Below are 10,736 nucleotides of genomic sequence, written 5' to 3'. Positions count from 1 at the left end.
AGATGAAGAGCTATAATCCAAAAGTTGTATGATAATCCTTCCGTTTCACTATCTAACACACCTATCAAACGACCTGAAACACATTTCACTTTGAAAATATGAACTTTATACTAAATATCTTTGAAGATATTCATTACAAATGAATTATATCTTATTGAACACGGTATCACAAACGCCTGCATCATTAAACCATCATATTTAGATATAAATTTCAAGGGAACGACCATTTAATTTCAAAGGGAGGTAGTATGTTTATTTCTAATAAAACTATCTGATCCCCAATTTGACGAAGAAAAGAAATATTGTGATCAAGTTGGTAACGAAAATAAACATTCTGAATCCATAATTTTTACATACCAGATAGTGTTAAATTTTGAAGAAAAACAAATTTTGATTGATAGCGTCGAAGATCAAAAATTTCTCTCACTCAGACGAACACCTGCTACTTTGAGTTCGGATAAAATTTTGGTATAATTTGATATTTATATTTCTGCAATGCTCGTGTTATAAAGTTTAATAAATAAAAATTGAAAATTGAATGTTCTAATAACAATGTTGTTAGCTAACAACAATATACGATAACAATTATTGAAGAACGCAATCAACGACAACCAATGTACATCAATGTTGTGTAATGACTAAACATATGATAAAAACCCTCTGTCAACCTTTCAAAGTGATGTAACAGTGTACTATAAGAACTTAGTTAACATAGTGTAAAAATCTGTTGTAAAGGACTTAAGTTAACCGATTGATGCTGAGAAGACAAAAGAAAACCAAAATACTCATAGACTCAACGAACCATTCTACCAGAACTCGCGGTAACCGAACTCATTTTTTTTGGCATTGCCAATATCAGTTCATAGTTCGACTTCTGAGATTGACTATCCTTTTTAAATCTATAGACTTTCTTTAAAATGATTTCCAGAACTTTATTACACAAGATTGAAATCATACAATGCTAGTGCAACTATACTGTTTACTAGGCTGGTGATAATCTTGATGACTAACAGAAATATTTGAAAATCAAAAACTTAAGACTGAAAAATAAAAGAAAGGTATAAAGTACAGTCTTGTAAGTCTTGGTCTAAACTACAATTGCAAACATTAATTTGACGCAGTGATATAAAAACAAATATAACTATAGTCTTCATGACTAAACCTATTCAAATGAATTTTGTCCATAACTTTCAGCTATACAATTTAGAAGAAAGGATTGTCTAATCGAGCACATCTATTATCCAGCTGTTAAAGTATTTGTTTGTGAAAATATCAAATTCGCTTAAAAAAAAGAAATATGAAAAAGCACTGAACACTCAGGCGCATGGGAGCATGGGAAATTTGTAATGCCTATTTTTTTTATTTATTTTTTTTAAGGTTTTCTTTCCCAGGTAGTGGTTGATTGTCGTAGCTGTATTTGTCAAAACTTTTCCAAATTCTTCATCCTCAATGTTCTTAAATTTCGTACTTTATTTTTAAATGAACTTTTCTTATTCGAGCATCACTGTAGATGAAAAGCGCGTCAAGAGTAGAAAATCATCAGCCTGGTATCTTTTCTGAGTTTCCCCCTGTAAGTATTCTGTCGTGATATATAACTTTCAAATACAATTAGAATAAATGTTTAAACAAATATGGACAGTAAACTCTTTATCTGCGAAAACTTTTATACAATTATGAGCATCCAATAATTGCTTTGTGCCTGTTAAATATTTGAGTGATATAAAAATAAGGATTTTGAATCACTTCTTATTTTCCATGACAGAATGTTCATGAAAAAATTGATTTTGTTCTTTCAGCTCATTATTTTAAACCTTGAATGCATGTCATGTTAATGGGGGATAATACAAGCAATATAATAAGATAATTCATACCATTCGATGTACAATTAATTAAACAATATCAAAGGAATGATGATGCATAAACAAATTGAGCTTAATTGTTCTCAGGTCGGAAATTCATATACATGTCCAATATTTTCAACATTATTATTTGGTGCTATAAATGAGAAGTCTGCTTCATCGTCCATTGTAAATGTTACTGTTGGGCCTCTACGATTCATGCTTGATCTATTGAATTCTTGTAATGGCAAGTGAACACCACGAACATGTTTAGTTTTTTTGGCTGAACAGTGAAGTGTTTTTAGTAGCACGGTCTTCAGTGGTCTGTTTTTAAACACATAAATGATTGGATGATAAATTACTGAAGATTTTGCGATCAAAGCTGGAATAGTTGCTACAAATGGAGACATTCCTTTTGTTATACCGAGCATCGATACAACACAGTGTATGGCATATGGGGACCAGGAAACACTAAAAGCACCTAAAATTGAACAAAAATGTCAATGTTATATATTCAATAACTGTGCATTTAAAATGATTTAATGTGGGTTTTTTTTTTTGCATATACTAAATCAAATAACGCGAAGGCACAACATAAAACATCATATCATGCTATAAAATGTCTTTAGTTACTATTTTGATAAACAGACCCAAAGTAATAGAGTATTGTTCTGATATGCATGTAAGTATCTGCAAATATAGTTGAAAGCAGAGAGACGTTATCACAACACGACTTAAGCCATCTCAATGACATTTTTTCCCGTATTAGCTTGTTTTATCAAAGTCTGTTTGCATATACATCAATCTTAGAAGATATATGTGTCAATATAACGATATTATATCTAATGCTAGAAATCTATGTTGATGTTTTTTTAAATAAAGTAAATGAAGATCAAAATGCATTTGTGTGGTAATTATAAGAATGTGTTGATGAACTTTATTTTCTTGTCCATATTGCTTTTCAATGATTAAAATGATTATTGTTACAAAAACATATCGAAGTATATGCATCAACTTAATATTGTGAAGCAAACATTTAACAAATGTTTACTGATATGAAAATTCATTTCTTTCTTTCTTATTGTAAGGATATCTATTTTGTATCTTTATCGTCTAAATGTTAGCCTGTATCTTGTAATAAAATGCGTTTATGGATATTTATGTTTTAATGCACGTTGTTTAACCAAACATAAAGTATTTATGTGCTAAAATGCTCAATTCATTTTGAACATATGTGAAAATAATTGAGCTCATCCAATTATGTACACTTCAACATTAGCCTTTTCTTTCTAAATGCAATAGAACAAACAAAAGTTAGGATATTGAATGGCGCAGTGATCACCTCGATTATGTGGTCACTTCTCAGTCCTCGATAACTAAAAACCCGAGCAATTTAATTTTATACTGACCACCAAAACCGGTTAATGGTGATAGTTATACAACTAATACAAAATCCCCTTTATGAAAGTTAGGCGCAATCTTTCAAATACCGGTACCTTCCGCATAAATTCATATTTCTAACGGGATATCGTATGAATGTAGTACAAGTAATAGGTTTGTCGTCACTCAAGTAATGAAGTTATGCGGAAGTCAATATTAAGTTTGTTAAATCGCTTGAAAAATAAATGTGTGAAAATAATTTGGTAAATACATTTCTCGGAAGTGATTTATTGTATTCTTCAACATTGTTTAGAATATGGTACAATGAGTTAAATCTAAAACTATAATTACTAATAACTGTAAATATTGGCTCTTAGGTTATCTCTACTTGTCTTATCTTATCTTATTTTCTCTTATCTGATCTTATTACCTATCATGAACAAAATTGTCTTTGTTACTCTCATTTCTCTCTTTAATATTGTTTTTCGCTGACAGCTGTAGGAGTTAAAGTTTGCTGATTTTCGTTTTTCTTTCATCTGTAAAATAAAAGAAACGGATACATGTACGTTTATGCTTTTTATAGCTAATTGTTAATTGAATATAATGTTTAACCAAGGAAAAACTATAAATGGAAGTGTAGTTAATATAAGACTCACACATCTCTGTTAATGCTATTATGTATGTGTAATCCATTACATAATTACTGTGATGGTTAGATTTGACTGTTTACTGATTTTCCATTCATTTGGTTTAACTACGTTTTCTGAGCTCAGTTTTAAATATGGGAAACTGATCTTGTGAATTATTAAAACTTCACAACAACAAAGCATTCTAGAAGTAAAAATTTATGTAATTAAGGATTGACAGTATTTTTCTTTCTGTCTATGAAGAAATAACATAAAAAATATGGTGCACACTGAATAACCTGCGTAGCGGGTTATTTTAGAATGTGCATCACATGTTTTATGTTATTGCGAATAGACAGAAACATTATTACAGTCATTACTTATAATTTAATTCTAAATTCCATTTTAAGCTGAAGAAAATCATGTGAAAACGTAGATGACGTCACGGTGACATGAAAAAATTATGTCTATGAGATGATAAACAAAAAACTGCCAGCCAATCATAAGACGCGTTACATCCAAAATTAAATTAATAAATTCTATGTTATCAAAAGTATGACGCTATTAAAAGGGAATGAAGAGCAAGAAAAAACAGAAAAAACACCATAACCAAAGGTAAAGTGGTTGAAGAGAGCAGTCTATAAAATACTCAAAAGATAACAGATTGAGATATACATTACTGATACAAAGGATAAGAAATATCCTTTCGTGACACAAACGCAGTACATGCACAACCAAAAGCACACGAAAGTCAAGGAACAACGCATGTATTTCTGCACTACATCTCAAAGAGTATTGCACAGTGAGACCTTCACCCGTACCCAGGTAAAGGAACTCAGGTGCTAATAAAGAGTAAATAGACACTATTCAACAAATATTACTAATGTACCCGTCGTGTTGTTCATTATAAGATCAAATAAAGCGATCATTTTTTCCTAATGCAAACATCAAATATGAATAAATTAATGTTCCCAGCATTTGCATTGGATCGCGAAAAACATAAACTGAACGCTAATTTGCACTATATCGTGACTTGCAATATATGAAAACAAATTACCAAATAAGCTATCATAGATATATTTTAAACGGGAAAAAACAAGGGAACGACTATTCATAGGATCAACGTTTTCGCTAATTTATAAGAATTGGACCAATAAAAAACTTAATAATTTTCAATGATATATACAAATGTTGCTAAATGATCATGCTAGTTTCCTGTATTGTGTTGTTTATTTTCTACTGTTTCGAATGTTATTGGGATTTGTGAAGAACATATTTAAGGTTTGTTATTCTAATGCCTAATTAGCCTTATGTCGCTGTAATTAGTTTTAACACCCAGACAAGAGCAGTAATCTTTTAGTCTAAACTGTTTGTTGCGTTCTTAATGTCAATTGCTAGATATTTCCTGTACTTTAAGGACGACAACAGATTAACAATTAACATATTAGGTACGTTCAACAATAGGCGATACAACCGAATGAAAGACGCCAATATTGAATGTCACTTCAAATCTTAATAAATTGGGCATGTTGGATAAGAACAAAAGTTTAGCCCTGTAACAATTCACCAACGGACTATTTAAAAAATGTGTTGTACTGCTCTATTGTGCAGAGAGTAACCCTCTCTTTGCAAAACAATATTGGATTCAACATACCATTTCATACCAGAAATCACAGACACGAGCGATTCTGCTCTTTTGAGTGTTACTTTGCCCTATTCAAATTATATGTCTATATCTTAAATTTCAAGTTAATTAAAGAACAGCAGATATATGGCATAAGCCATGCGACCTGCGTACATCGTATTGTGTCTAGTATTATGCTTGTCTTAAAATATAGAATAACACACGCTTAATACAATTTCATTCAGGGGCGTAGCTAGGCAATTTTGATGTGTACGCAATGCCGGAGAAGGAAGTCTTACGACAGGGGGTCTGGGGGCCGCTCAAGAAGCTCTGGGGTAAATGGTGCAAAATCCTGCATTTTCGCAATTTCCGAGGACTTCAAATCGGACCTCATAGAAATCTTACTTTTAGAAAAAACAGGTCAACCTTTGAAATAAATAATCAGAGAAAAACAAAGAAACCCGTACTGTTGGCTTAACAATTTGGTTTTTTTCCCTTATGTGTAGTGGGTTAAAATGGCTTGATTAGGTATTATGATATTTTATTTGTTACCTAATCATGCTGAACCCACTTTACATTAGAAAACAAACTAATTTCTAAGCCAACACTGTGCAACTTAAATGGTATTTTTTTTTATTGAGAAAATACATAAATAAAAATTCGAATCACATATATCTTTATGTTTTATTTTATGAGTGATCAAGCAGTGTTTTTTAGCTTTTCTTTTTTTCTCTCAAAGTTAATTCTGAAAAATCATTGCCCATTTCCTTTCTTTTTTTCTACTAAAGATGTCCAAAACCGTGTCAGCTTTAATTTTTTCTCTCGGTATATGTTCAAAAGACCGAGTCCAGATAAACGATTCGTTTTCATTGTACATGTATTTCTCAAGTAGGTCTTCACTCTTCTCATGGTACTAAAAGACTGTTCTGCCGTTGCCATCGAGACCGGCATACATCGGACGGACAGACAGATGCACAGACAAGAAAGCACAATGCCCATCTATTATCGTAGGTAATGCATAACAAAATCAAATCATTTTTTCTTCAACAATATCAAATAAAATTTAAGATAAAATTCTAAAAATTTGCTAGTTAGTAAAGGTTAAAAATGGTAGTAAAGGGTGGGGTTGGGACTTCGCGAAAAAAAGTTTTTTTTAATTCAAATTAGGATTACGGAAAACCAAAACTTTAAAACTGAAAGCATGGAAAATACGCACTTTTATTTAAATTTGGGAACATGTTACTTGTTGAACGAAAAAGGCACCCGTCTTGCACTAAAATTTAAAAAGTGAAAACATGTTGAACGTCAAATGAAAAAAAGGTGAATACAGTTGCACGAAAATTACCCTTTACCACCCCCGTTAAACTTAAGTTGGACTAGACTGTTTAAGACTTATACATACCTCACAGGAAGTTCATAAGAATGAATTGATGTCCATGGTCTCTTAAGAATGTCATATTTTATTTCATCAGTTATTTTTGAATCTTCAGAAAAGATGTCAGGGTAAAGAGGCATAGAAGACGTAACAATTGTGTTTTGACACCCGGAGGACTTAGCCATTTTAAATTGTTTGCATCAGCAACATAATTACAATGCTGGTTTCGTAAATGAAAAGGGAAGACTAATTTTTGGAACGAAATATAGCTAAAGTGATCATTAACATATTTGTATATTTTTTTTTATTAACTTCATTACTTTAGTTTTGTTCTTACTAGATTTACAAATGTACCATATTTTTATTTTTGTGAAATTTTCGATGTGTACGCAACTGCGTTTTTGCGTACGGGTTGCTACGCGCCTGTCATTACCTTTGCATAAGAAATGACTGGTAGTCCACGAGGGTATTACCAGCCCAGCAATCAGTTCTTTGGTACTGACATGAAAGTACGGTTTTTGTGTTATTAAAATTTGCTGTTGCAAATTTTGTAAATGATTGTGAATTAAGGAATGTATTTTCCTCATTCATGCTCTTATTCCTTGTACAGCTTTGGCTTACTTTTTTGGGGTCATTTGGTTTATAGTTCTTTACCTTTTTAATAAGCCTTGGAGTTCAAAATACTTTGGCTTCGAGCATCACTGAAGAGACATTGATTTTCGAAATGCACATCTGGTGCAGAAACATTGCAACTGTTTATGTTCTTGCAAGTTTTTGAGATATATTTATAAATAATAACTTACCCGGAGCACCTGAGATCACCCTCAGTTTTTAATGGGGTTCGTGTAGCTTATTCTACACGAAATTTGTGTCTGTTTGTCTTTTTCATTTTTAGACATGCTATTGTCAGTTTATTTTCGATTTATGAGTTTGACTGTCCCTATGGTATCTTTTGTCCCTCTTTTATCCCTTCCAAAAATAAAATCCAATACTATTTCTAAAAAAAGGAACATGACTTACCGTAACGATTATTTTAGAGTATACGGTAATCATTACTCCTAACGGACAAATCAATCCTACTATCAGCATAAAAATGTTGAAAGATGTTGAATTAGCGTCTGTACCGTCCATTTTCAGCGAACATGTTATATTGAATCCTTCAAGTTGATACCTGTTCCACCCAATGAAGGGCATAGAAGAAATCACAAACCCATACACGTGGCATATTAGTAGTATGTAAATACAAACTCTTTTTGTCACCACGTTTCTTGATTCCTGTTTTATAACGATATATTTTTCTATAGCCATACTTGTCAAAGTAGCAATAATTGCAAGACCTAGGAAGAATACTATAAAAGAATGCATTTGGCAAACTGATTCTCCAAAAATCCATTCTCCCCTAACACTCGTTGCTGCCGTAAATATTGTACCAAAACTTGATATAAGAAATCCATTTATGCACATCGATACTACAAACGTATTGTTCACATTTTGGAGATGTTTATTAACTAATACTACATACACTATAGCACCATTGACGGAGCACCCAATGAACGTCACAAAAAACATGATAAAAGCTATACAATAAAATATGGCATTCATGTTGCATCAGTATTTGGAACTCCACATCCAGAACATGCTTTGCTGAGTGGCAAAAGTAGTTTTCATAAAGCTCTCCAATTTTAATTATTTTAAAACAGCTCTTCAAGGAAATAAAGCTACAAAAGAAAAAACAAGAACATTGTTCGTGCTAATTTCAGATAAAACAAGGCATAATTATTTTGTTACTTCAAAACAAATTATAAAAAAATCCATAACGCCTAAATGATGATGATGTTAGCAATGCAAAATCGTACAGAGAATGAAAGTCATACTTATTGACACTCTTATATAAATATCATGCACTATCTATATATTGATTATGTGAATATGAAGGTATGATCTTTCAAGCTTTTACATAAATGCTGAATCTTCTTACCGTACGTTGTCAAGTAATTTGACGCAAATTTAGTACTTCCTTATGAAAAAATATTTTTATATAAAAGGGCGTGTTTGATACTACTGTGATTAATGACTTAAAAACTGAATTTGTCCTTGATTGATATCTGAATAGTTTTATAGGCCAATGAGGAGTAGTGAGTTTAATAAACAATTATACCTTAGAGAAAGTTTTGACATTTAGAAAAGTATAACGTACTATTTCATTTTAAAAATTCATATTCACCTCAATCTTACATAAATTCTAGTCGATATATTTGATTCTGTTTCAATTTACTGAAATTATCTTTATTCTCTCGCCGATTAAGGATTTTTACCTCCGTTTATAGTTAACAAACTTTTTAAAAGACAGTGAAAAATTATGTATATACGTATAAGAATTCAAAAAGCAGAAAAAATGACGGGTATGTGTGACTGTATTCGAGATATACGCATTTAAGACTATTAGCGGAAAATAATTTTCTCTAGACTTTATTATATTGAACATTTCCAGTCTTTTTTCTTCACAATTTATGAAAAATAAGAATATTACATAATATTTTTAAATATGTTTTTTTTTTGGACAATGTGTTATAAAATTACAAAAAGAAGCAAAGGATTTAGAAGGGAAATTGTTTAAATGGCAGTACATAGATAAAATCAGAAAATTCCGAATATCTAGCAAAAAATTAAACAACAAGTGGAGCAATCCTTTGTACATGTGTCAACTCCTTTTATTTTAGAATGCGTATCAACTTTGACGCGACAGTAACGAATACGATGGTCCTCTTTTATATTGCTGATTGTCGTTTCGTAAATTTTATTCATAAATATGAAGATATAATATAAAGGAGAATTGAGTTTTTTTAGTTCTCAACTGAAAAGATCAAATGGTAAAAACTTGCCAGCGGAATAATTCTTAACAACACACCAAATGACACAGAAAGTAATAACTACAGGTCAACGAGCTGCCGTAAACAATGACTTGTAAATTTAATCCTAGTAAACAAAATCGTCAAAACATCTAATGTTAAGCTGTACAAGGTAATTTACAAAAATATAAATATACCTTTAAGAATTTATCATTCTAATATAAATACGTATCTTACACTGTATTGCTTTGCCAATGCGATTCTGTTTAGAACGTGATTATGTCAATTATTGACATTTTGTTATTCGTTAACATGATGACAAAGGTAGTGACTTGAAGATAATTATAATAAAATAACGAGGACCAATTTGCTAGATGGCTTGGTGTAAAACGATGAATCAAAGAATTCAACGATATATGCATATATATGACACTAGTGTTGATTTAAAGCTACGTCATTGCAGGCCCTTTTGATTACAACATAATTGATATAACCAATCCTTAACACGATCCGGGTCTATTCCGATACCGATACCTATAGTATATGCCACATGTTGCAGGAAAAAACAGGACGAGTTCAAACAGAAAAAAAATTAAAGCAGAGAAAAGTGTGACCTTATATCTTTATTAGATGACAAGACAAATACTAAAACTCCAGGCTAAAAATAAGACATAGGAACTTAAAAATCAGTCACGGACCCGCAAGTCAGGACCATGAGTTGTTTTCCATTGGTATGATTTGTTTCAGCTTTTAATTAGGTTTTTGTTCAGATACTTTTGTGTTTCATTTTTCCCTGAAGTTCGTTTTTTCTATGCTATTTTACTTTTTTCTAATATTGACAATATCATATATTTTAGTTGAAACGAATTTTAAGATAATGTATGTGCGTATTAGTCCTCTGTATGTTGGTTAGCATTGTAATATTTTATATATGTTGCATTTGTCCTAAGTATCCGCGTATGTTATCGGAGTGATAAATAAAATCCAGAATATCTACAATGATATCACGCCTGATTTATTATTTTTTATAAAACTTATTTGATT

At 31.2% G+C, this 10,736-nt stretch overlaps 1 protein-coding gene across 1 annotated transcript; it reads right to left on the bottom strand.

Annotated features, from left to right (window-relative positions):
• Positions 1-474: 474 nt before the first annotated feature.
• Positions 475-8,706, bottom strand: LOC139520193 (visual pigment-like receptor peropsin). Its single transcript, XM_071312665.1, has 3 exons — positions 7,864-8,706; positions 3,649-3,754; positions 475-2,319 (listed from the first exon to the last, which is right to left on the bottom strand). Exons 1-3 carry the CDS (start codon positions 8,443-8,445, stop codon positions 1,943-1,945), a joined length of 1,065 nt encoding a protein of 354 aa, XP_071168766.1. The 5' UTR covers positions 8,446-8,706; the 3' UTR covers positions 475-1,942.
• Positions 8,707-10,736: the final 2,030 nt, after the last annotated feature.

This window comes from Mytilus edulis, chromosome 4, assembly GCF_963676685.1.
Source record: "Mytilus edulis chromosome 4, xbMytEdul2.2, whole genome shotgun sequence".
Taxonomy (NCBI): domain Eukaryota; kingdom Metazoa; phylum Mollusca; class Bivalvia; order Mytilida; family Mytilidae; genus Mytilus; species Mytilus edulis.
Note: the sequence above shows the minus strand (reverse complement) of the source record. Positions and strands in the feature narration are given on the sequence as shown.

What these genes read in the sequence shown, in the direction of transcription:
- LOC139520193 (XM_071312665.1), bottom strand. Translation starts at nt 8,445, where the DNA reads ATGAATGCCATATTTTATTGTATAGCTTTTATCATGTTTTTTGTGACG. An exon ending in ACTCTAAAATAATCGTTACG is followed by an intron (nt 3,755 to 7,863) that starts GTAAGTCATGTT and finishes TTTATTTTACAG; the next exon opens with ATGAAAGAAAAACGAAAATC. An exon ending in GACAATTTTGTTCATGATAG is followed by an intron (nt 2,320 to 3,648) that starts GTAATAAGATCA and finishes GTTCAATTTTAG; the next exon opens with GTGCTTTTAGTGTTTCCTGG.